The sequence below is a fragment of the Syngnathus leptorhynchus genome, chromosome 1, assembly GCF_054491065.1.
Source record: "Syngnathus leptorhynchus isolate UIUO chromosome 1, UIUO_Slep, whole genome shotgun sequence".
Classification (NCBI taxonomy): Eukaryota; Metazoa; Chordata; class Actinopteri; order Syngnathiformes; family Syngnathidae; genus Syngnathus; species Syngnathus leptorhynchus.
In genome coordinates, this window is record NC_141195.1 from 16,978,911 (window position 1) to 17,005,314 (window position 26,404).

Here is a 26,404-nt window from a genome sequence, read left to right on the forward strand (position 1 = left end):
CTATAACACTTTTCATTTTTCACTTTCTTGAATTTATTTTCAATGTCAAGCTCAATGGACAGGAGGTAACTAAGTTCAAAAGCAGTGATTAGAATTGTGAAGAATTAATAGATTTTGTGTCAGTGCTTTAGAGATATGATCTGAATAAATGGGCTATTAATTGCAGGATGCAGAACGGTGACATCTTAAAAACATTGTGGATAGGGGACCTCGACGATCGGAGTTGGTGACACCTGATTTAGAGAAAGACTATGACAGGATAACCTAAGAGGACCAGAGTTTGTGACCCGATTTAGAGAAAGACTATGGAAGAGGAAACTAAGAGGAACTGTGGCAGTGCATGAGGAAGTCTGTTTGATGAGCACAGTGCACCCCCTGGTGACGCCATGAGTGAGGAAAGAGATGAGGATGCAGAAGATATAGGCATGGAAAAAGAAAATCATCTCAGTAACATTATTGTAATGACATACTGCCCACTGCTGGTTGATAGTATGATGTGGAATCAGTCACGTCCCAGCAAAACGTTTTTTTTTTCTTCATTATTCTTAATTCATTCTCGCTCTTCCATGGCTTTTGCCACAGTGACAGCACAACACATAACCGATCAATGTTGTATCATCAAATAGAGACGTATCCATAGAACAAAAAGAATTTATTCCACGATATAAACTATGCCAATTCCACACCAAGTATCCTCTACCAAGTTACGCACTGTCATCTGTACATGTGAGCAGTCTTTTCTTTCACCCCACTGCTGCAGCTGCACCTAAGTCCCCTTCTGTACATCACAACATAGGTATGACAGCAACAATCCCCCCGGAGATCTATTTGTCAAATTGGACAGAAATTATTGCTCAGATAAATAAAACTATTCTACAAAAAAAAAAAGGCAATAATTATATTAAGATGCATGTACTAAACACTTGACTAAAAAGGGAGGGGACTGGAATAAAACCTTGGCTCCAATGTCATAAAATCTTGCTAGGCATGCAATGAGGCTCGAAAGAAGAAAATATTAAGCTCGGATCAAACCATTTAAACCTTAACTGGGTGTGTTTGAAGTATGTTTTACGTCCATGTAATGGCATCCATGCAATACACATTACATCCTGCTAATTTTTTTTGTTGTCATTTTGACCGCCACAATTTATAAGAAGTAAATATATATATTATGCATGTAAAAATACAAAAAAAATAACTCAACAATTATAGTTCTGGACAAGTGAGAGAGAAGATAGCACCATCATTACAAAAGGGCTGGACAAACGGGCCAAAGGTCAGGGCGAAACCGGTGGTACCCCAAACAACCGTCATTTAGGAGGGTCTTTTTATTCCGCCATGCACGAGTTGTTCAGTGCACATTGGACACAAATGTAGTCCTCCTTCTCCGCCATTTCAGTCGTAACGCCAACGCACACTTGGTGAAACCACTGGTTGCAGCTGCCGTCACACTGGACCCAGTCCACCTGTAGGAAGATAATGGGACACTTCTATCATCCAGTCCTTTATGATGCATTCCTTCATTTCGAGACTTTATTCCCACCTCATTTCCCTCAGGAAGCTGGCATCTCTCGGCGGGACACACGGCCATGTCCTCATCAGACTCGTCAGACTGTGAGATATCGGAACGCGGCGAGGACGAGTTGGACGTTGGCCTGCGCTGTAATTCCTTTTGGTTTATCTTCTGTCTTTTATGAGAATGTTTTCTGTCCCTTGCCCTGCGCTCTCCGTTTACAGCCAAATGCCTTTTTGCTTTCTTCTCTGGGACCATTAGAGAGTCCCTCCCATTAGTATCCTGAAACGGAGAGCAAATTAGAAAACAAGCATTTCTTTTTCAAGAAAATTCATGTACTCTTTGTGTGTTTTGGATTTTGAAATTTTTTTTTTTTTTTAAATCAAACGCTAGGTATGAATTTACCTGGTTAAGTTTTTTTCCCTGAGAGTGAAACTGAACATGTTTGTTGGTGTCGTCCCGCGCTGGAGACATTGTGTGCTGGCTCGTGGCTCTGTCCAATAAAACACGGTGTAGGGTCTGGACTTCTGGCAGTGATACCTGCAGGAGGAGACCTTCCACCATCAGCTCCTCCAGATCCTGATTCAAGCCTGTCAGATAAATGCATCACATCAAAGTTTTTCAAATTTACAAGTTCTCCCTTTTAAAAAAATCCAATGAGAGAAGGACGACTGACCTTGCAGTGGAATGCATCTCTGCTCGGTATAAAAGACAGTCTGAGCATGATTTGTCTTGTTCCACTCCGGAGTTAAAAACGGGGCCTGCGTGAAAATACCCAAATGACTAACTTTATTCAGCCACCAAAATCGAGCCAAAAAGTAGCACAAGGCGATAATAAATGACCTGAGAGTTAGTGTAAGTGTCGGAGGGGTCTGATGCACAACGGGTCAGAATTGGGGGCGTTTGGGCTCCATTTTCCACTTCTGTCAAATGGCAAGACTGTAGAATCTGCTGTGCGCGATGTTGCCAGTTAACTGTCCTCTCAACCAGGTGGTGCAGCGCGTCCCCCTCGGGCAGCCGAACCCTGATACGCCTCAGGGATGCGAGCAGAGGCTGAACTTTGTTCAATGGCGGTTTTCTGGATCTCTGGCACTGGGGACACAGCCACGGCGGTGTCTCGCTGAGGTCTGATTGGTCCCTGACACAAACGCTGTGGAAGGCGTCCCTGCAGAGTTCACACTGCAGCATCGCTCCCATCAGCGCCTTCTGACACACGCACACTTTCAAGTCGGTGCAGTCGGCAGTGGGGAGGAGCTTTGACTCGTTTGCCACTCTCAGATGACGGAAGGCCTCCATCTCCCTGACCCGCAGCGCTTCCAGAGTCGCATTCTAAAGAGGAATATTAAGACAGACATTCACTTTAGCCTGACAGAATTGCTGTGAAAAAAATTACAACAGGGAGGATTCATCAGTGTCATTAACATTTTTAAAACTGAGACCTACGATTCATGCTAAGAGACCATTTTTCTCAAATGACGTTCAGATGTATGCTGTGATTAACAATATGTGAATATGTTTCTTAATTGACAAGAACTTACGACAGAGGCAGAATCTTTGGCCTCTGAAAGCGCTTTCTCCACATCGCCGACAGTGTTGAGTCTGAGGGTTTTCTTCTTGTTACTCTTCGATGATTCCTTCCCTTTTTTGGCCTTCCTCTTGGGAGAATCTTCATTTCCAACCTCACATCTTGGACACAAAGCCTGGGATGAAAAACGCAACAGTTGAGTCGTCACATTATCTTCAGGACCGTAATCATTTGGAGGATGGGTTTGTTTCACCTCAAGCAGGGTACGGGCTGTGTCTTTTTGAAGGAAAATGGAACCAGCAGATTCTTTCCACTCTTGGACTTCTGCCATTAAAGTCTCAAGTCTGTCTAAGGGCTCCAGATGGACTTGAATGGCTTGGCCTCGTAGCACCATGTCAGATAGGTCGTCCAACATAAGTACGCGGTCATTAGCCTGCAAAACAACACAGTTGTGGGTTAAACACGCGCCGGAATGTGAAAGCACGTGGACCGAGCGTGTATTGACCTGAAGGTCCTCGGCTTCCTGAAGCCACTCTAGAGCTTTTCGGATGGTGTCTTTCAGAAGGAGGCAGTTAGGAAGGTGAGAGGAGATGCCAGAAACCTCCTCGGCTGCAGCACTCAGGGTCTCAATGGAGTGAGGCGGTCTGATGGGTAAAAGAGTACACAATGATACAATGTAAGTTAAAAAAAAAAAACTAGACCGTGAGATCTAAAAAAATCAATTATGAGAGCTGTCGTTGCGTTGTTTTCAGTCCACACACAGTTCGGTGACAGGTCTGAAAGGTCCTGGACCCTAAATTGCTGTAATTCAAAATTTTGGAGTTGTTCTCTGTTTGTCCAAGGGAATCAAAATTTTGCAAAACCTAAAAAGGATGAAACTCAAAATTGAGAACTAAGCATTGCAACTACAAATGGCAAGGAACATCACTTCAATTGAGTTTAAGCTCTTAGTTAAGATGGAGAGATGCACATTCCTAACAGCCATGCCATTGAAAGCAACTTGTGACAATAAATGCTTGAACAGCACCAGTGGAATGAGGGCGAAACTAAACAGGATGCTCACTTTTTGTTGATCTGGTTGAATATTCTAGCCACAGCTTTTTGCACTATAGCTGGAATTAAAATGAAGCAAAATCAGGTGCACTGATGCAATAGGAAATCATTCAGATGCAATCAGTGCAAAGACTCGGCTAGAAAGCGAGACATGACTCGTACAACAAAGACATTGTTAAGTACACTTATAAAAATAACGCCACCATATTTGGAATGTTTTTGCACCCCTGTGAATGGTTGTTCATTTGATCTGCCCCATTCACCTGGCTTTCAGAAGACTGCTCGCCTTGTCCTCCCAGTGCTCTGACACCGTCAAAAGCTCCTGAAGCTGTGCCATGGCTTTCTCCACGGACGAGTGAGGTGCCAAGCCCACGCCCTGGTCGATGAGTCTTCGCATGGTTTCCAAAGTCAGGCTTGCGGGCTGGACGCTGGCTTGCTCCACTCCCTCCAGCCAACGGGCCTGTTCTAGCCGCTCCCTCAAGCGCGGCAGCTCAGGCAGGTCCACGTCAAAGTCAAAGCTGACATTCAACAGGCTCTGGATCTCAGCCACGCTGGGAGCATCATCAGCCAGGATCTTCTCACTGTGCTGCTGGAAGTCTTCAATGCGATTCAAGAGTTCCTTCAAAGACACGGCAAAACGTATTGAGTAGCGCTCTGAGCACCAACTGCTGGGATATCTTCTCACTTGCCAGATGGGTTCAGATTCTGTCTACTTGAACCTACCTTCAACAAGGGAGCTTGAGCGAGGCTGCAGGAGAGGTTATACAGCTGTCTCACAAACGAACTAAGCTCCTCCACGGTCAACTGGCTGCGGGATTTCCCGACGCCGCATTGATACCTGGAGAACAAGCCAAGTCATTCCCAGCTCATCTTTACATTTGATGTGCCGGCAAAATACTCGGTCTGCCTTCTCTCCGCAAAATACCTGGTCTGCCTTTTCCCATTCAACAGCTGCTGCGCCACTGAGGAGCACCTCTCTGCATCTTGGGTGACCAGACGCAACCGACGCAGAAGGTCGTTTTCAGGGAAGGCTTCAGACTCCGATTCAGCAAGGAGAGTGCGAAAAACTGGCAAGCCTACGGAGGGAGGACGTGTCACTCACAGGACAACATAAATTGCTCCATGTTGTTCTTCATCATCGTTGCTACTTTGGATTTGGACCGGCTAAATACTTTGTGCTTGTTTTTCTCTCCACTTGTTGGCTTACCTTTCTTCTTTTCCAGTTTAGCTTCCAGAGTCTCTGACACACGTGAGGCCCATGCATCGTACTGTTCGGCGCGCTGCTTCGAGGCATTCATCATGGGCAACAGGTCCTCCAGTGTGTATCTGTAACTAGACGAGGACATTGAATGTGAAAATGGAATATTCACTTGCTTACTCATCTTAAATTAGTGAGACTTACTTCAGTGTGTAGTTGGTAACCGGGCAGGAGCACAGGTCAGTGATGTGATGCAGACAGACCAGTACTCCTGGGCTACATGGACAGGTGATGGCAGACAGGTAACAGGTGGTCCGGCACTTGGCGCACTGTCGCTCGTCATCCTGCAGATGATCGTATTTTGCCTCCTGCCACTGCACTAAGCCCTTTAAATGGGAGGGCCAAACCACTGGTGAGTGGTTATAAGTGAAGGACAGATTTGATAGCACAAAATGATTGTTGCTACTTCACCATTTTTGACACTTTTTTCCTTAATTCCTGCTCTTCCAGGATCATAACGGCCATGTCCTTATGGACAGCAGATGCTAGAACCACATCGAGTGTCTCTGCTTTTGCTGCCATGTTGCACACCATCTCGTCGTGGGAGAAGACATTGTACCGGTGTAGCGTGCGATAGTGATTGACACATTGCCTACCGAGAGACATCTGGAGTAACAGAAAGAGAAAAACAATCGAGGTTGTTGTGTAAATGTAGGCCCCCGAATGCAAACTGCAAGGTCATGTGCAAAAATATCTCATTGTGCTCAATGAGATAGATTCCCTCAAACCCCGCTTACCCAATCAACCGTGCAGAAGTTGACTGCCTCGGCAAAGTTGAAGCCTTGATTGAAGCCACTATGGTAGGCTCTGGGAAACGTGACGACAAATTCTCCAGCGCACTGATTGGTTCTATAAATCTGAAGCAGAACCAAGACGATGAGGACGCATTTTATCAAGTTATTTGTGCTGTGTTCAAGGTGTACAATACATACCGGGACACCGTGGGCCATCAGAGTGTTAGGATTCATGATGGTGACCAGCTGGTGCAAGAGGTCAGGCTGAGACTCAAACAGTTCTGGGGCTAGTTTCCTCATCACATCTTCTAGCTGCTCTGCAGCAAACCCGGGCGCTCCGTACCAGGTTTTGGGCTCCCCCCTAGGAGAAACATAAACAATTTAATGGACTGCTCTCTATTCTTGCGACGGAAAGACCTAAAGGTCAGTAAGCATCACTGCTTGAGATATTTATTTATTTATTTATTTATACCAGTGGAGGTAGTTGATGGAGTAGCTCCAGTGGTCCTCGATGTGCCAACAGAAGGAGGAGAAGCACATGCCAACGTAAAGCCACGGCAATGTCATTCCACAGATGTCCGCTGTCACGTGTGTGAGGACGGATGGATTCATCATTGCCATATTGTTGAGGTTCCACCCACACTTGAGGTATTTCTGCATAGGAGGCAATTAGGCATACCCATCAATTCATGACCTTTTTTTTTGTGTGTATATTGTTTTGGATGATGTGCACTACAATGTGATCAGCTTACTTCATCAGCAGGGGAAACCTTAAATTTCCCATTGGGAATGGGGAATCCGCTCCCAAACTCCTTTGACGCAATATCAGCTCCATATTCGACGGTAACATCCTCCTCGATGGCTCCCACCAAGCGCCAGAATTCTTTCTCCACTAACTCTGTAGGTACCATCTGGAAGATATATGAGCAATCAGAACCTTTGCAGAAAAACATACTGTACTTTTATTTTTGTACAAACCATGCTCGACTTACATGAACTGGCATGTTAAAATAATCGGATTTGAATGCATCTGCCATTTGCCCAAAAGCCCGCAGGGAGTAGTCCCTGTAAGCTTGCTCAAAGCCAAATGCTTCATGAGGCTTGCTACATTCCTAAAAAGGACACAATGGGATTCAGTATATTTTGACTTGTTTGATTCCGTGTTATTGTTTACAGCAATGATCCTCACCTGAGCCAGACACTTGGGGCACCTCCAATCTCCTCTGGGGACGTCGGTCAGAGGGGGGATGAGGCAAAAGGTATGGTAGCTGTCGTCACAACCGTCACATAGTAACAAGCGGTCTTCGTCTCCCCCGCTGCCACAAACCAGACACACCACCAGATCCACCTAGAAAAGAAAGGAAGTAGTGTGAGTAATTTAACTCATTTGAAAAGGTCCCCTGACTTGATCATTTGTTATGGTTTCTACCTGCTAGAAAAAAAACATTCTTTCAAATGTCTCAATGTAACATCCCTTTTCATTGTTTTAGCTGGGTTAACAAATTTTGTATGCTTCCAATGAATCATCCAGTTTTCGTTTAAGACTTGATAACCCCCAAAAAAATTAAACGTTTCAGGTTTATTTTTGTTGTTAGAGAAATTCATTCAACTGAAGGAACATTAAACGTTTGTACTTACTGGATTTGGAGGAAGAGGTGGCAGGTACTTTTTGTAGCGTTGCTTGAATTTGTCCTCCTCAATAACTGGTTCCTTGATTTCAACTGGTTCCAGTTTTACTTGAATGGGAATCTCCTTTTCTGTAAGACAGCCAAGAGTGACAGATCGGTGTGTTTCAGAACAAAGCACTGTAGCAGTTAAGTCATTTGGAGACATACCTGGTTCCGGCTTGGCAACAAAAGATCCCATCCTCCTCCTCAAATTCGGACGATTCTCGCCTGGCTCGCCTGGTTCAGTCTTCACACATACAGACTACAGGGAAAAGGTGACAATGCAGGTCATGAGAAACAACTCAATGTCGCTCATATGGTGGCTATAACGAGTCAATATATATATTTTAAAAAATCCAAAAAGGAAGAAAAGCTACAAGATATGAAAAATAAGAAATATGCATTTTAGTGAACAACCCCCACCTCATACTTCATGCGTTTTCCTCTGCGAGCATTAGGGCACGAATTGGGGGTCTGGATGGGCTGCCTTTGAAATGGCTCAGGCAGTTTGTGCTCTATGGTGTCAACCTGCGCCATACTCTCTGCACTTTCCTCGGGATGGACAGGCTTTTGAACACACTGAAGCAAACAACGTGCAGGTTAATACGATCGTTGGGCAGTTAATGAACAGATGTGGGTTCTTAAGTAGAAATAACTCGGCAGAATACGAACACAAGCGCCTTTTGTTGCTGCTAAAGTGAAGTAAATGTTTACAGCAGTTATCTGCTTGAAACTCACATTACACTACTCATTTCAGTCTGAAGAGAAAAGACTAACTATGAGCCCCATATTTAACATGAACTCCATGGCCAGGATGACTGTATGAAAACTGCTGACCATAACCATGTAATAGTTTTGGTATTAATAGATATCCGTGCCAATAGTAAGTTGTTGACAGACTGTCGGATAGACAGCAACAGTGTATGTAAAATGTAACTTCAGCAGTCAAAAGAGAAAGGCCAAAAGAAGGATGTGGTTAGCGTGCAAGAGAAAACAATAGAGCAACATGCAAACCCAGAAGAGCCCAGATCTGAGATGAAGGCAGTAGGGTCAAGGTGATGAACCAAATTAAACTTTGTTGGTAAAAAATTATTACAAAGTCTGCCAGTGACGCAGACCAAACGTGATTTTCGACCCGATGGCAGAAAGTACAATGAAACTGTTGCCAATCATACTAAAGAATAAATTGTGGCTTTTAAGAGGCCCAATTTGAGATGAGAGTAAATCATTGAGATGAGATCATCGGTTTAGTATTTGTATATTTTGTAACATTTTTGTTTGATGGTGTCCTCTGACATTTTTTCTAATGCTATATGGGTTCCTTGTCTTATTAAAGGTTGGGGAATTCATATAAAGCTAGATTGGCTCATGATCATGAATATGTATGTTTTTCCTAAATAAAGGTATTGAGATAAAGGTATTGAGATACATATAAACTCCTCTGTCGAGATAAATATAGCGTTTTGTGAGTTCAAAGGGTCAAATCGGTCATGAATAGAAATTGTTTATACAAGCAATATTTGAAAAACAGCATTAAACCCAGCCAGAAATCAACATGCATGTCGTTAATTGTTCCCCGTGGCGCACACATACATACCTTTTCGAGCTCAGGATCAGCCTCCAAACGCATCAGTTTGGAAGCTGCCTCTGGCGTCTGAGGCAAGAGACAGTTGATGTAATTAAACCATTTAGAGCGACCCGCACTAAGAGGTCATGGGGTACCAATTCAATAATGAGCTCTCTTGTCATAAAACACAATTCTTGACAAATGAGCAATTTATAATCAAGCGCCATGTTTCAAAGGGGGTGAAATGCGATCAAACTGCATAGAATATCATAGATATAGCATTAAAGCTTTCTATTTAGGACATCCACTCAAGGCATCACATCAAACAAGTTTATCAGTTCTAGAAGCAACAATGTTGTCATTCTGATGCTTACCAACAGATTTGCACCACTTTGAAAGAGATTGTAGGGGTAGAGTGTTTTCTCATAATGCCCTCGCAAGTGTGAGCCAACTGCTTTCCCAGGGGCAAAGCCCATCTGCATGGCAATCTTGGTCCAACGTCTGTCCCGACAGACAATGTCGAATCCGCCTTCCTCCGCTACTAACTGCGATGGGGGGATACGATGGTGATGAGATAAAATTAGGCAATTAAAACAATTATGTTTGGCCACATTATACGACACCAACCTTGTTTAGCTGGTACAAATCCAAAATCTTCCTCTCCACGTGGGGAATCTTTAGGGAACATCCCTGCAAATCCCAGAATTTGGCAATCTGGTCCAAAAAGTTGAGTTTAACTCTTGTTTGAGCCTGGAATGAGATAGACAATATTTTCAAACCATTTAAATATTTAATTTAACATTGGGAGACGTTTACAGGAAGGCAAAGAAAATGTGTTGGTGATACATCGCTGAAATATGTAAATTCTTGACCTCTATTTTGTTTATCTGACATAACACGTAGAATACTTATGATCGCAGATGTGTCAGACAAGATTCTTACTACTTTCCTTTCATGTGTGCAAGTGTAATAACTCAATTGAGGAAAGGTTAAAAACAGCACAAATGTTACACTCACCTCCAGTTCATTGAGCCTCTGGATCCGAGGAACAAAATGAAGTCTGTCAACATCGCAAGCAAATGGAGGGTGCCAACCCTAAACAGCAACAGAACAATAATCAGCATATGAGTCTTGATATGTTGGGAGTCAGAGTTGATTTATTTCTGTCTCTGGATTGTTGACTTTCCTTTTCAAATTAGTCACGCTTCACAACAGCACATTTGTATTTTTTTAGGATACATATCCAATCTAACACAAATAAAAGCCTTAACATGGAACACCCTTGTCTCAGTTTGTACTTCACATAGACAAAAAAAAAGCCAAATTTGAAGGATTTCGAGCTAAGCGTCAACAACAAGAATGATCACTCACAAAAGGGGAGGCCCAAGTTTTTGTTACAAGTCAGAAGCATACATCCCCCCACTGGCACACAAAATGGCCAGATGGAAGACTCAGTCACTAGGCCAGCTTACCACAAAGCCAACATGGAGGACTGACTCTTGAGTCATGCATGGACAGTTGCTCGTCCTTCAGTAATCATAAATCAAAAGAAAATGCTATCACAATTATCTCGGTTTAATAACCTGGATAGATCTGGCTCAATTTATAAGAGGCAGAACTATTTAGTTTCTTAATGCACGACTTACATAACCTGCTGTACTTGTTATGTTGTCATTTGATCACTTTTGTTAAGACCATTATTAACAACGCCCTGAACAGTATTTGTACATGACCTTTGTTATGAACATTTATTTAGGTGTGAATTGATGACAAGTGTTGCATGAGCCGCTGTCCACGCACGATGCTCTTCAGCAAATAACGTCAGACCATCCGCACAGAAATTAGGGCCCAAAAGGTGGACAAAAGCTTTATGATTATTTTTCCCGTAGATCGCACAAGGATGTCTTCTGCATATCCACCTATGACAACAGCACCGTGTGCTACATCATGACAGCTTCTGCTAGTTAGCATTAGCCTCTTAGCTCAACGACTCACTCAGTGGCCGCAGCGCCGAGGCTTTGTTGACACACGCCGAACAACAACACAATCCCACTCGGGACACGCTCGTAGAGCGCGTCGAGCGTCCGAGGTGGGTGAAAGCGGTCCGCTCGTGACGCCGACCACGCCGAAAATGAAACAGGGAGCCGTGGCTGCACAAAGAATGAACCTAGCCGCTTCATCCGCCATGTTGAGCAGTCCCTTTAAATCCCTCGCTGCTTCATCTCTAAGCATCGCGACCAAACGAGCATCCACGTTCAAAGGGGTCTTTAAACATCCGCGAACACGCTCACCTGAGGCGGACGGACTTTACAGATGCCCGTTTTTTCGGCGATGGGACGGATCTTATTGATGAAAGCGTATGGGTCTGCAAATTCTTCCCAACTGGGCTCGAACACCGGGCACTCCGGAGGCGGCTTGAACTCGGCCGGTCGCGGCTGGCTCATCATTTCGAACAGGACGGGTCAGGTCACGATGTCAGGGAAGGGGGGCTCCGCGTGTGAGATTTGGGGAGGGGGAGTGTTTTATTCCGTTATTTACCGTCAGGCCCGGTAGCAGCCAGTCGACATCAACAGAGATGAGGCAGCTGACACACATACACACGTCCACACGCACACACATCCACGCACTGTGAAGAGAATGTTCCAAGGCAGTGAGCACGTCCGCTCAAAAAACTAGACACCAGTTTGCTCCTAATGTCCTCATGAGTTGACCTCAAGCTTTGCGCGTAAAACCACTTCAAATGACCCACATTAGGATGAAGTGGGGACATGACAGTGTTTCTTTTAATAAGTAGCTTTTCAGCGTCCAAACAAAGATTGATGATGGCTTTAATGTATCTTTCCGGATTTCCATCGTTCACCAATAAATATTGAGGAGAAAGGTTTCAGTCAGATTAGGTACAATTATTTGCCGATTTATATTGTTCATGAAGAAAAACAATTATTGGTTGTAATTATTGGTTTTTTTTTTACACCCCATACATAAAAGTGAATACGTTGACGAGTACTACCGTTTGTGGGCATTGACTTAAAGTGCTTGTTTTCACTGAATTGTGACATGCCATGGTGTGGAAAAAGCAAACTTCCACAATGGTGCATTTGAATCAACATAAGTGTGTCAAATAATTTTCCTCATCTGGGTTGTTTTCTGTTTACACACGCGCGGACGATTTTTTTCAGGTGGCACCTTAAGGGCTGCCGGACCTATCTTTTTCTAAATAGACGCTGCCATTGGAGGATCTCGCCGGCACGTTTCATTACGTCACATTCTAAAGCTATTACTACTCTAATAATGTATAATAATGGACAACTTCTTAGTTATCTCACAGAAAAGCCATTCCTTTTTAAATCGAAACAATCACTCTGTAAAAAAAACAAAGAACAAATATGGATTGCGTCAACCAAAAATAAAATAGGACATTTGATTGTAAAAGAAATATCACTGTCTTTTAATCAGACGAAAACAAACAGTTTTGTTGGTAAAGTTTCACATACGTGTGAATTTCTAAAATCAGTTTTGTTATTTAAACTATTTGGGATTGAACAAGATACTTATTTCAGGGCAACTGATCAAATAAATAATAAATAATGGCCATTGTCATTCATAGCTATGGCATTTTCAGAAAAGAAATCGCCTGCTGTCTTAAAAGATCGGTCAAAATGTTGTAAACAGTCGGCAATATGATTAATGAATCTCATTGGAAGGGATGAAAGGACGAGGAGGGTTTCTAAATCATGACGTAGGTTAAAATGACCAAAATATTTACTTTAGATTTACTGTTTATTGTCTTTCCGAGCAACAGTATTGAAGTAAACAATCAACTTGAAATGCTTGAGGGGAAACAAATGACGCGTACCTCAAATAGAGGTCACGAATCAAACCGAAAAGAATCCAACATAACTGGAACAGATTCAGTTCTTTTCTAAAACTCTATCTTAAATGTGTATGAAGTCATTTTAGGCATCTGAGTCTTCCAAAGAGAATGCTAAAGAGGGTTGCTCATAACCTGGCAAATGCTAAGCAACAAGCAAACGGCCCATTAAACCGAGAGGCAACGTGAATGTTCACCGTGCGACGCAAGCTAGAGTCATAAGGCGTTTAGCAGCATCTCTTTCTGATGATGTGTACTAATATATTGCACTTTGAGGACAAAAATAATCTCACAGATAAACACCAGCGCCACTCAAGAGGGTCATGCAGGTGGCGGTGGGCTCTTCGTAAATCCTTCGTGGCCGCGCTCCACCTCTGAAGTGGCGGAGGGTTGAATGTCCAACCAATGAGAAGCTTTGTTTTTGGAAATCCCCTTCATCGGGCAGCTGAATATAAAAAGAAAAACAAATGTCTGTTCTACTGGCATTGTAGCCAAGTCTAGCTGCCTGCTGCCTGCATTTTCTTCATGGGACTGTCCCAACTTGTGGTTGACGTAGTTTTCAAGCAAAAATTACTTTTCTCGCAGAACACAGACTCCTGCGTCGCACCGTTGCGTCACCATGGAGGTAACCACCTCCCAGGAATCGATCACCGGATCGTAACATTCGATACTGCTGAGAAGAGAGTTTCCGTCATATCTGCGAAGACAATCAGAAAGGAGCGTTGTTTGAACAAACACTGTAAGAGATGCCGAAAATGGCAAGTGACACTAAAGGGCACAAATGAACTGTGTGTTGTCTTATTACCTGAAACTGTGTTGTGATATCAAAAATAAAGACATTACATCCAAACAATTTTCCTCCTACTATTTGACTTCCAACTATTTTCTATTACTTTAAATTATGACACGTTCCGATAGTTTAGTCAATGAGAACACTTTAAATGAGTGTGATACATTTCAGTTGTATTCTACTTCATTTCATGTTGAGGTTTCATTTACATTTAAGAAACTCCTTACCCAGCGATGGCATACAGTCGTCCTCTGAGGACAGTTGCGCCTACATAGCATCGAGGTGTGGTCATGCTAGCCACAGTGGTCCAAAAGTCGGTTCTGATATTATAGACCTCAACAGAATCCAGGTGAGAAACCCCATCAAAACCTCCGACCACGTATATGTGGTCATTGAGTAAAGCCACGCCTGCCCCTGAAAAAGCACAATGTTAACGCTCTTCACTCCAACTAGCTTGACATCAAATTTCCTGAAAAATGGACCTGAGCGCTTGGTGGCCATTGGGGTGACGCTCGTCCAGTGGCCCGTGTGGGGGTCGTATCGCTCCACTGAATTCAGTATATTAAGTCCATCATAGCCTCCTTAAGGAAATAAGAAGCAAAATATTGAGCCAAATTCTATCGTGTGTGGATCAAAAGAATGTGACCATACCAAGACAATATATCAATCCACTGGCCACCACCAGACCAGCGCCTTCTCGAGCCGTCTGCATATCTCCCAGCATGCTCCACTGGTCGATGTTTGGGTCATATCGCTCCATGCTGGTGTGACGCCGGCTGCCGTCAAAGCCGCCGGCAACATAGATCATGTCTGAGCCAAGAAGAGTACAAAAATTGTTCTGAGATGTGATTGGAGAGAAAAAAAAACATTTAATTACAGCAGGGATTCTCAAAGCGTGGTTCATTCGCCCTCTCAAGTGGTATACAAAAGAATAACAAAACAAATGTTCAAACTGCATAACGTTAGTGGCTTTAATATGTTTTGACATATGAATAGCTTGAAGCTAGCACGCTTGGGCTCTCATTTGGAAAACTGTGCAAATGAGCGAGTCTTGTTTCTGTTTGCTATAAGTGATGTCATACGATAACATTTCTTCCCAAGAGTTAAAACGAGCACTTGAGAATATTTTAAAAGAGCGATTTAAACTGAATTTAACGCTCGAGGGAGTTGTAAACTTGTAAATGATTGCGTTATTTCAACCAAGATGTAAACACACAACACTTCACCTCCAAGCGTTGTGGCTCCAGCTAGGCCACGGCGCACATTCATTGTGGCGACGGTGTACCAAACGCCATCTTCGTCCGCCGTGTAGTCCAGACACTCCACGGAGCTGAGCCTGGACCGTCCGTCAAAACCTCCGATCACATAGACTCGATCGTGGAGAGACACTGTGGCAACGTAACGGCGCTTCCTGGCAATGTTCTGTGAAAACCATTTGCTGATTAGTCAAAAGTTAAGCACATGAGTTTGGAAAAAGCAGTGCAACTACATTAAGAAACAAATACGGTACTTCTCTGACACTGAGCCTTATCTTTGTAAATACAGTTCTTGAATAGGATGAAGTGTTGTTTTGACAATACTCCCTGACAATCGAAAGCAAGGACAGGGCTCATTTTTATACTCATTTGATTTTTCAAAAAAGACAGATGGGCCAGGTTATTCACAGGTGAGGGTAAAAGATTGTAAAAAAAAAGAAAACTATTTTGTTTTCTTTTTTTGAACACAATATATTTGATTTATGCATCATTTAATTATCACATTTGACACATTAATACAATAATTTAGGGGGGGTTCAAAAAGGGTTTAATGCTGTCTATACAAAACAGGACATTATTTCAAATAGACAGGAGCTGGGTTTACATGGAGCCATGTATTCCAATTAGAAATGATGTGAACGACCAAATGGAATGAAAAATCTCCATACGAACGCCTCCATCAGAATAAAAAGGCTGAATCCAATATTGCTGCTTCAGTTGAAATACTCACTGGGAGAAAAGTCCACTCCTGAGTTTTCGGATCATATTTCTCCACAATGTCAATCGGTGATTGCTGGCTGCCAAAGCCGCCAATCACCAAAAGGACTTCTTTGGCACCTTTAAAACCAAAATTAGAAAGACTTTAAAATGGAGTGCCAAACAAGGGATGCCAAAGTGCAATTCAAAACAAGACACCTGCCTAATCTAGCTTGTGTGCGTGGGCCTTGCATCTCGCTTCTCAACTCTGGTCTCAGGTGGAATTTCTTGGCTTCATCGACAAGGTCTCGACAAGGTAGGCTGCAGCGAATCAGGGGCTGAAACGTGCCGGGACGTACGTGACCATGCTGACGACACTGTTAAACAATCTCACACGGAAGAAACTCACCTCTGCATCAATGACGTCTGTGATATAGCGGGGGGTCAGCAATGGCATCCGGACAAACTCCAGCATGTCTGGCAAATAAGGCTCTCGTTCTTTTCGGTTGTGTTTGACCCAGTTTAGCACAGCTTCGAATACCGGCTCCTCTGAGTCTACCTAAAGGCAAAGCACATTCAAATTCAAGCTTGGTTGAGTGCAGAACTGATGATGAAATTGATGCTTAACAAATTTTGCCTCCATAGTGAAAGTGCTTGCTTTGGGACAGCAACTTGCACTTACATGTTTGTTCTTTTTCATAACCAAGAAAAATGACAAGCTAAAGATTGCATTGAGAGCAAGATAATTTCAAATTTTTAAGATTAGTCACAAATACTGGTCAACAGCAAATTTTAATCGCAAATGGATTTATGTGCCTCTAAAATTATTTCTGAGACCGATTTCAAAAATGTATATTTTTGGTCTAGTACATCAGGTTTATGAAATATTTACATTTTTTGTTTTTATCTTGGTTTAATTTTTTTTAATGACAAGAAAACTGCCATTTGCACAGGAGTGTGTAGACCCCAGTAGACCTTTTGGAAATGTCAACATTTTCAGGCAAGTGGAGCTATGAAAAATGGATCCCCTTGTGATGTGGAGCAACACTGTTCTAGTCAGCCTGTTCCCTTACTTGGATTTCATCACATTTGATAAGCTTTTCCACTTCTGTCTGGCTCTGCAGCATGAACTCTTCATGTTGAACCACCTCAGAGAAATGCTTCTGGGAAAAGAGCTCAGCAGCTTGCATCAGGTCGAGGCAATTGTGTGTTTCGGCAAAGTCGCGGATTCCCAGACAATTGGTTGGATCGAGTTGGCTCTCCAAAAAATCACAACATGCTCGTTTCACCCCTGAGGAAAACAAACAAGTAATTGGAGACGCATCAATCTTCAACTAGTCATTAGTACACACAAATGAGATTTAGAAACACCAACCTTTAAGTTGCAGCAAGCATGCTGCAGGGAGCAGTTCTTGCACGTTCTCCACCGTAACTAGCACTGTCTCTGTATAGACAAAGTCCAACAAGATCTCCATTGTGGATGCAGTCAGCCCCTGGATGTCCACAAAGGATTTTCCCTTTTCTGCAAGCTAACACACATTTTGGGAGAAGAAAAACATTCAATATTATTTTAAATGCTTACATTTTGTGTTTACAGGGTATCTGCAGATTTTATTTAAGACTAAGACTCATCCACTCATTTTTTAATCCACCCTTTAACTTCTTAATAACTTCAGTCTCGTATTTAACAAAAATTTGGATGTTATGAATCCCGTTGTAGTTACCTCACTGGTGAACATGGCACAGAAATAGTCACTGCAGGCTGCTAATACAATCCGGTGAGCTGGAAAATCCGTATTTTCCACCCTTAATGTTATATCACAAAGTGTGCTGCTCTTACGGAGAGAGTTCATGGCATTAAGGATGGATTTGGCATGGGAATTGGTCATGATGTCCTTGGGGGCCATACTGCCTTGAGAGCTGCTCAGAGCTCTCAGACCACTCAAGGAATCTAAATGACAAACAATACAAAATTGAGGAAGGTATTTAGGAAAATTACACACGCACAAATTGTTTATGCAGCACTTGCTGAGAAGTGATTCCCAACCAATTCAGCTGTGCTGTGAGATTTTGTCCAATGTAAAATAGGTGCCACGGTTTAAAAAAAGTTGGGAAGCACTATCCAACAGAACATGTGTTTATTTTGCATCATCAAGAATACAGATGTTCTGGAGCAATTTGTTTGGCGGAAAATATGAGTAATGACTACATGGGGACCAGGTCATTATTTTCTTTAATGAATGTGTCATGATGAAATTTGTTATATTTTAATTTGAATCCCATCATTTAAGTGTGCTTTGTTTAACAATGGCTTACATCTAGACAAATTCTGCTTCATGCTTAAACTTCAAGCCCCACTGTATGTGTCTGTGTAGTGTACCTAACATAAAGCAATGTTTTTCTTGTATTCAATTACTGATGCAATTTTGCAAAACCAAACAAAAACAAACTATTGTTGTTCTTTTTTTAAATGCACTTTGTCCATTACCTTTTACATTGTGGAGACTTGTTTATTACTCATAATCATAACATGGATTATGCAACTTACCGTTAAAAGATTTGAATACTTTTTCCACCACTGGGAGGCAGTAACTATAGCTACACATCAGCTACAGCCGACGACAGCTGAAGGCTTAACGCCGACGCCACACAAAAGCTAAAGAAATACAGCCACAAAATGTCAGCCGCTGGCCAGAAGACAAGACGTGAAGCGACACACAAAGGGGAGCTGATCAGAAATGTACATAGTACCTGTCGCCGTGTTAAAGCTGCTTTCAAGCCTCTAGCTAAGTAGCGCTACTAGCTAGCTTTAGCATCAGAGTCCCTTGTTCCAGTTGTTGCTGCAAGACAGCCTGGAGAAAAAAAATCTAATTACAGTCATTCCATGTTGGAATATCGTAATATGCACATCCTTGCGCATCACTAATAAAAAAATATTAAAAGAACCCTAGAAGAGTCTAGATGCAGGGTCGCGCTGCAGTGAGAATCCACTGGCTGGCTGGACGTAAACACTACATCACTACGTCGTGCGTGCGCGCTCACCAGGCGGCGAGCACTAGCGACAAGATGCCTCAGTGCGCGCTCCCGTTGGCGTCGCTCTACAGCTGCCGTAGAAATGCTAACCTGACTGACTGCTCCTTTCTTTGGAAGTTCTCCATTTTGCCATTTACGAGCTGTCTTATCAAGGAAGGCGGTGACGACTTTCTATGTTTATCTTTATTTATGCCTCTTTGTGGTTTGCCGCCAAGGACGGCAGTTAGCTAGTAGCTCCACCGCGTAAGGCGCTTGTTTGCGGCTCGTTTCCGCTAACAGCAGCAGGCCGATTTTGAGTCCAAGTCATCTATGTTGGTCTAGTGACAACAAATCCACCGCGGCGGCGTTCTTTGTCCACAATTTTTCGACACTTTTAGGAGACAATAACCATCTCGATTACAACGAGGTGAGGTTATCCACAGCGGGGGAAGGACGAGCGACAGCTGGACTGTCAGCAATGGAAGCCGAGTTTCGGGAAATCGATGACAACAGGATTTGGAGCGCCATTTACCAGGTGGGTCAAAGGGGTCCGTCGCAAAATGTCACTTTTAGGACGGGTTAGGACTGATGTGAAGTAAATCGGCCTTTAACATGTCATTTTACATGTACTACTGTGCGTTCGTGAAGGCACTTTGCAGAACTTCTAGTTTACATAAATTGGCGCCTCCTCTGTTCTATATTGAAATGTTTATCTGTCAATAAAATACTGTAGAAGTGACCCAATGCATCTCTTTGAACGATTTCCAGTTCCCTAGCTGTTTTGTCACTTCTACTTTTCTGACCGAGTTACTCAACTAAACTTGTCAAACAACCCATTGCTGCATTCAAAGTGGTTGCACATGGAGCGACAACTAGACAGTTAAAACAACAAATAAATGAGAAAAAACGTAAACACCTTAAAACAGTTAATCGAAGGCCAGTCTCGTGCGCTGTCAAAATCCATTGAATTATTGCTTAGTGCATTTTTTTTTAAAAAACTATAAATTGTCCATAATTTCTAATTTCAGGTCCTCAAGAGCAAATATTCTCTCATTCCCTCATGAAATCAGATGGATTATGTTTTTCCCTTGTTGAATGAAATAAGAGGTTTTTCCCTTTTATTTGGAAAACAATGATCAAGACGTTTGCCTATTTATGGATATGTTACGCACCAAACCAGAACGGAATCATAATCGGTTTATGGACAAAATAATCATCTGTTTAATCTGTTACGTAAAACAATCTTTTGAAGTTGCAGTATGACTGATCTGTAATTGACATGTAGTTAAACTTGAAAGCTCAGAAGTGTACATCGACGTAACCCTTCGCTTTAGTTTGTATCCAAGAAGTAGCTCCCATTTTTTTTAAATGGTGGTGACTACAGCAAGTGCTGTTTTTTAGTTTTGTTTAATCATTAAACAATATACAACAATGATTGCTTAAAAAGATCTGAAAACAAAGATTTTGCAAGAAACTTTAATGCAAAAATATATATTTTTTTATCAGATTGGTTATTCAATTAATCAAAAAACTAATTGTATGTATAACAAGTAGGATTGTGTGGATATCATATTACCTCAGTGTTAGCTACAGAAAAATAAATAAAGGTCCAAATGTCTTCCAGGAGATTCGTCAGCAGTCATGTGAACTGCCCTGCAAGGTGGCCAAACTACCTGAAAACAAGAGTCTGAATCGCTATCGAGATGTTAGCCCATGTAAGTCGCTCCCCAGAAGGCCTCTTGAACTCTTGTTTATGTGTTTTGCAACTTTTTGAAGCCAAGGCAGAGAGATCAGGCTATGGGGCTTTTCGGGTGAAATTTAAGGATAAGGCTAAAATAGTTTTCAACTGTTTTGGAATTGAATTTGGATTATTGTTGTTGTTGTTTCTTTGCACTTTAAAAATATGTACTTGTATGTTTGTTTTATTGGATGCATTTGTTAATTTACAGGGTCTGCTAATTTACTGATTTTTTTTCACGTAGTTACAGAATATGCTTAGTTGAAGTTAAACGTAGCGGTTATTTTGCACTTCTTTATTTTGACGCAGTTACAGAATCTGCTTTTGTTGAAGTTAAACATAGCGGTTATTTTTGCACTTTAAATAAAACATATGTCGTAAATAAAGTGCCAGATCGGTGCGCTCTACCCACCATGGTTTGAGTCAAAAACATTGATTAAAAAGTTGAGCAATGGTATCTTTTCTCCCCAGTTGACCACAGTAGAATATGTCTGCAGCAGAGTGCTAACGACTACATTAACGCCAGCCTAATAGCGGTAGAAGAGGCGCAAAGGAGCTACATCCTCACTCAGGTAAACATTTTGCACACCGTTGAAGGGAGCTTACTGAAGAAATGTATCTTCAGCGCTACCATCTTAGTATTTGATCTAATTAGATTGAGTATATGCCATTCATTTCAAAAATATTGAAAGTTTTGTCCTGGCAGTTAGTGCCGCCGATGGAGTGAACGCGAGGCTAAAAACGTTCGGCAAGGATGTGATTATGCTGTCGTTATGTTTTAGGGACCCCTGCCCAACACGTGCGGTCACTTCTGGGAGATGGTCTGGGAGCAGCGGAGTTGCGGTGTGGTGATGTTGAACAGAGTGATCGAGAAAGGATCTGTAAGCAGAGGGTTCTTTTGCACGTTCTTTTCTAATTGCTGATTTTTCGCAATCTGACCTAAACTCGGTTGCAGGTCAAATGCGCACAATATTGGCCACACAGAGAAGAGAGAGATGCGCTCTTTGAGGATACAAACTTCAAGCTCACCTTTGTTTCCGAAGACATCAAGTCCTACTACACAGTCCGTCATCTAGAGCTGGAAAATCTCTCTGTAAGTTTTGCGTGACTAATAGTGAGTGGGACAATTGCTCTTTTTGGGTTCCAACTCTGTTGTTTTCTGTAACTATTTCCCCTCTGCAGACACTAGAGACACGTGAAATTTTACATTTTCACTATACCACCTGGCCTGACTTTGGGGTGCCAGAGTCTCCAGCTTCCTTCCTTAATTTCTTGTTCAAAGTGCGGGAGTCAGGTTGTATGAATTCAGACCGGGGGCCAGTGGTGGTTCACTGTAGCGCTGGCATCGGACGCTCTGGAACCTTCTGCCTGGTGGACACCTGCCTATTACTGGTTTGTACTGAGCTAATACAAGACTTAAATATTTTCCTTTGAATGTATTCTTTTTCTTCTTTGACCTGCAAGCGTCAACTTGAGATACAAGGGCTGCACGGTGGTAGCAAAGTCAACTCACGTCAGCGTGAGTACTGGTTTGACAGCTCGTGAGCAATTTTCCGAATAATAGGCTTTAAGCTGTTTCACACCACTCCCAGTTGAGCTTTACAGTAAATTCATCGCGGGGGTTTATGTTCCAGTACGTGAATATAGTTATCATTTATGGCATACGTTACGTCGGCCGAATCATTGTGTACAGGTTTTTATGGTGACATGAGTTTTGAACTCAACATTGTGGAAATTAAATTAGTATCGTTCATATTATTTTTTGTTTTCCAGCCGTCATGTAGCTGCATAATGAACACATTTTTATTGTATTGTTTTTTTTCTCTCCAGATGTCTATCCGCAAAGACCCGTCCTCCGTGCGTATCCGTGATGTTCTACTAGAGATGAGACGCCATCGTATGGGCTTGATTCAGACTGCGGATCAACTTCGCTTCTCGTACCTTGCTGTAATTGAAGGTGCTAAATACCTCAAAGGAGATTTGTCATTGCAGGCAAGTGCTTTCCCACCAAATTGTAGCAATATCCCAGGCCTCATGACTTCATGAATATTCACCTGTATTTTGTGTGACTCCCACTAGGAATCATGGAAGGAGTTGTCGAATGAAGAAGATGATCCCCCTGAATTCACTCCACCTCCCCTCCCACCTCCAAGAGACCCTCAGAATGGCAAAGTCGGGCCATCACTTTTTCCCATGAATGACGAGATTGTGAGACCGATTGAAATCCACACTCTGGGGTAATCATTCAAATTGAATTGAAGTGATGAAGAATAAAAATGCTCAATGTTTTTTCTTTAATGTATCGGTTGCTTGGAAATGTCGAAAACAACTTGCTATCAAACACAATTAATTCTGTAAACAAGAAGTGGATAGAATCACGAGTTGCAACGTGACTCATAAGGAAAGTTTCAGCTATTTTTAGTATATTTTTAGGAACTTAAAATGCTTGCGGCTGTGGGAACACAGGCATCTTTGGGGGACAGGCAACTCAAACCATGAAGGGGCTACAGTTTTTCATGAGTGATATCGGGAGGCCAAATAGGACTGCGCACTTCTTAACCAGATAGCAACCAATTCACGGCGTAGTCTGCCTTTTGTCCAAAGTCCGCTGGGATAGGCTCAGTTGTTCTTTAGACATGCTCAAAATGGTGTTTGAAAGTCAAGGTGTTGACAATGTGGGGTAATCAATCCTCCGGTACACTCACGCAGGTCCTCACAAGACTCGGAGCTGCGAAGGAGGACCGCGGTCGCCCTCCAGTCTCCTCCCGATGGTGCCGCTCACCTTGAGGGTTACGCGGAAGTCCAAGATCCAACCTCCAAATCTGAAACCAAAGCCCAGCCGCAGCACGACATGGAGCGGCATCAAGTGGCCGAGGCGGTTCGGCAGTCGGTGGAAACATCGGCAGAGCCCGAGAATTGGTCTCCCTTCCTCGCCAACGTGTGCCTGGGCACGGCGCTGGCGCTCAGCGCTTACGTCTGCTATCGAGCCTTCTACCACTGATGTCTGCCTTCCTCCTCTTCCTTCTCCTCCACTGACTCGCCTGGCCAAATGTTGTTTTAGTCTTGGAAGCTCAGGGCCTTTTCAAGGTATTACGTCCTCCATTCGTCCGTCAACTTCAACGCACAAAGCAGCGCCACAGAAATGAGAAATAAGAGCCACAGAAATTGATCAATGTTGAGAAGATGTAACTGAGAGATGGCAATTAAGATTACCCCAGCTATTGATTTGGTCAGTGCCTTGACATAGATGGCATGGTGGCTCACATGGCTGTTGTCATTGAAGTCGTCAGTGTAGCTATTATATACATTTGTTTGTTTGAATTACATAATAATTTCCTTTATCGTGTATGAAGGAGTCTTAAACCCCTTCGGGGGAAAGATTAAAGTCAAGAAGACTTATTTCTTTTCTTTCAGTGTGGCCCTAAAATTCTTCTACATTCATGTAATCCGACCAATGAAGTCCACTGCATCATGAAGGCAGGAATATGCTTTATAACGCAGCCAATCATATGTCTTTTTTTTTTTTTTTTAAAGCTGCGTCAAGTGGCGATCAGAATCGAGTGACACATTGGCTGAAAATAAGCGCGAGAGAATTGAGTTCCAGCCATAAAACGGCATAAGAGGGGAAGCGCCACTGTGTCCACTAGAAAAGAGCTTAAGTCTGGGATGACTTATCTGCCCCCTCTCCATCAGTGGTCCATGTTAGGTTGCCATGTCAGCACGTGTATGAGTCAGCGTGTAGTTATCGGAACCTTCGACTGATGCTTGAGTGACATCATCATAAAAAATATTATACATTTAAACACTCTGTAATGTAAATTGGGAGATTTGTATATTTGAAAAGAATTGCAAACACAGCTGTGGAGCATAGCGTTAACTTGTTCTTTCACCATTCATCTTTTTTTTTTTTTGGGAGGGGGGCGGAGAACTAAAGCAATTCCTTAATAAAATATTTTAGCTTGGACATGAGCTGTCACTCCCCCTAGAATATTCGAATTTGAACACGGTGTGGAAAAGCCTTGTCATGACCAGGTGGGGTATATTCCAGCCAGTGGGGGGCTTGAAGCGATTCTGTTTTTACATGCTGCCGTATGTAGGCATAACAAAGATGCTAGATTTTCCCAAGAAGTGAAGTTTTAGACTGACAGTTTGGTGGAGCATCGTTTCAGCGCATTGAGCAGGTGCCCGCGGTGACATTGCTTGATTTTATGTTTAAATTTTGAAGCTGCATTTTATATACTTCACCATTTTTTGAGCATTATTTGGCAGTGTTGTTAATAACAATCTTTGTGCTGTGTCATATTTTCATTCATTTTCACTTTACAGGGACTTAAGGAAAATAATGTGAACCAAGCTGCCTCCATTTGTGCATTTGTCATCTGAAACGCTTATCCTCATGGTTCTTTATTCTCGCTGCAGTCTCTCAACAGAAAATAGTTCCATTGAAGGGTACAAACTTTGTTTTATAACTTTACCCTTCAATTGACTGGCGACCAGTCCAAGGTGTACCCCGCCACTCGTTCAAAGTGACCTGGGATAGACTCCAGCTCACTCGTGACCCTTATACGGACATTATCTTTTGATAATAATTGTTTTAAATGGTATGGACTGGGGTTCTAACTCTTGGCTGGAGTCAAGTCGCCATAATGATGGGTGGCGAGATGTCTACAGAGCCAAACTACTTGCCAGCAATACAAACTCGTCCAATTCTGTCACCTTTACCTTTCGAAACGGGGAAGCAGGGATAAAGAACCAAGCCAACACCAGCAAAGAGAAAAACGATATACACTGTAGTAATATTTGGACGATATTACTCTGAGCTGGAAATAATTTGAATGATTTTATTGACTTTTCGCATGCTACATTTGTGAATCGACAGGTGTGTTCTAAAGTGATATTAGTTATGCTGCTAGCATTCAACAAAATGAGTTGGACAGCTGTACATCTTTTTGTTTGGAATGTATAATTGTCCTAAAGGTGGATAAATATATATATCTATATATATATAGATATATATATTTATATATATATCTATATATATATATATTTATATCCAACTATATAGATATAGATATATATATACACACACACACACACATTTCAAATCAGGTTTTTAGTGTGCTGATTTTTTTGGTTCTGCTTAATCAAGGGATTCAACCTCAGCACCTCAAGTTCTCCTGTTTTCTATCCTGAGTTTAAAATGTGTATTTTTTTATATACATTTGTTTGACTTTTCAAATAAAGGATTATACTGCAGACTCTCTTTCACTTTTTACATTTGTTAAGTTTATTTAATTCCACAAAGTAAGAACCGGATCATCTTTTCTATGCAACTTCATAATTATTTATTACGCTTAAGTTAATGAGTTGTAAAATGTTGTTTGAGCTAATCATTTTTTTAAAAAAATTCATATACACAATTAATCATTGTAAATCTGCCAGTGACATGTAGTGACAGGGAGAATTAAATGCTTTTCCACTGCTTTTTCTCAAAAGTTGTCAATCTGGGCTGGTTGAAGTATGTTGGTGTCATATGCTGCTTTCCACACGATGGCGCTGTTGAGCTATGCACTTACTAGCTTTCGAGAGTTGACCACACTTTTCCTGTTGCTTTACTCTTACCAACTGTTTTTTTTTTCAATCACTCTTTGCAGCTATAAAATACAAGTCTTGACGTTTGTCCTGTCGGCCTATCGCACATCGTAGGAATAAAAATAGATTAAA

General features: G+C 42.3%; 3 protein-coding genes across 8 annotated transcripts; 1 reads left to right on the forward strand and 2 right to left on the reverse strand.

Annotated features, from left to right (window-relative positions):
• Positions 1-635: 635 nt before the first annotated feature.
• kdm5bb (lysine demethylase 5Bb) lies at positions 636-11,966 on the reverse strand. Its single transcript, XM_085922999.1, has 28 exons — positions 11,609-11,966; positions 10,335-10,412; positions 9,945-10,067; positions 9,692-9,862; positions 9,348-9,404; positions 8,174-8,329; positions 7,919-8,012; positions 7,722-7,840; positions 7,273-7,431; positions 7,076-7,195; positions 6,836-6,994; positions 6,556-6,737; positions 6,282-6,444; positions 6,087-6,206; positions 5,761-5,955; positions 5,494-5,675; positions 5,299-5,423; positions 5,017-5,167; positions 4,815-4,929; positions 4,355-4,710; positions 3,544-3,682; positions 3,292-3,471; positions 3,052-3,213; positions 2,357-2,842; positions 2,190-2,274; positions 1,919-2,103; positions 1,544-1,795; positions 636-1,466 (listed from the first exon to the last, which is right to left on the reverse strand). Exons 1-28 carry the CDS (start codon positions 11,762-11,764, stop codon positions 1,329-1,331), a joined length of 4,608 nt encoding a protein of 1,535 aa, XP_085779125.1. The 5' UTR covers positions 11,765-11,966; the 3' UTR covers positions 636-1,328.
• Positions 11,967-12,726: 760 nt separating this feature from the next.
• On the reverse strand, positions 12,727-19,086 carry klhl12 (kelch-like family member 12). Of its 6 annotated transcripts, XM_085913214.1 has the most exons (15): positions 18,973-19,086; positions 18,682-18,782; positions 18,479-18,586; positions 17,655-17,881; positions 17,306-17,459; positions 17,004-17,221; positions 16,340-16,489; positions 16,154-16,268; positions 15,965-16,071; positions 15,205-15,400; positions 14,630-14,788; positions 14,461-14,559; positions 14,206-14,392; positions 13,763-13,885; positions 12,728-13,633 (listed from the first exon to the last, which is right to left on the reverse strand). In XM_085913214.1, the coding sequence occupies exons 3-15, from the start codon at positions 18,534-18,536 to the stop codon at positions 13,510-13,512; spliced, it is 1,917 nt and encodes a 638-aa protein (XP_085769340.1). In that variant the 5' UTR covers positions 18,537-18,586; positions 18,682-18,782; positions 18,973-19,086; the 3' UTR covers positions 12,728-13,509. The 6 variants fall into 6 exon arrangements, with proteins under 6 accessions (XP_085769370.1, XP_085769340.1, XP_085769333.1 ...); XM_085913207.1 differs by lacking the exon at positions 18,973-19,086 and having other exon boundaries at positions 18,682-18,940; XM_085913237.1 differs by lacking the exon at positions 18,479-18,586 and having other exon boundaries at positions 12,729-13,633; positions 18,973-19,085.
• Positions 18,989-25,929, forward strand: ptpn1 (protein tyrosine phosphatase non-receptor type 1). The gene is made up of 9 exons (XM_085913251.1): positions 18,989-19,477; positions 20,567-20,657; positions 21,152-21,252; positions 21,463-21,561; positions 21,636-21,773; positions 21,863-22,072; positions 22,511-22,672; positions 22,760-22,917; positions 23,390-25,929. Exons 1-9 carry the CDS (start codon positions 19,421-19,423, stop codon positions 23,679-23,681), a joined length of 1,308 nt encoding a protein of 435 aa, XP_085769377.1. The 5' UTR covers positions 18,989-19,420; the 3' UTR covers positions 23,682-25,929.
• The last annotated feature ends 475 nt before the right edge of the window (positions 25,930-26,404 follow it).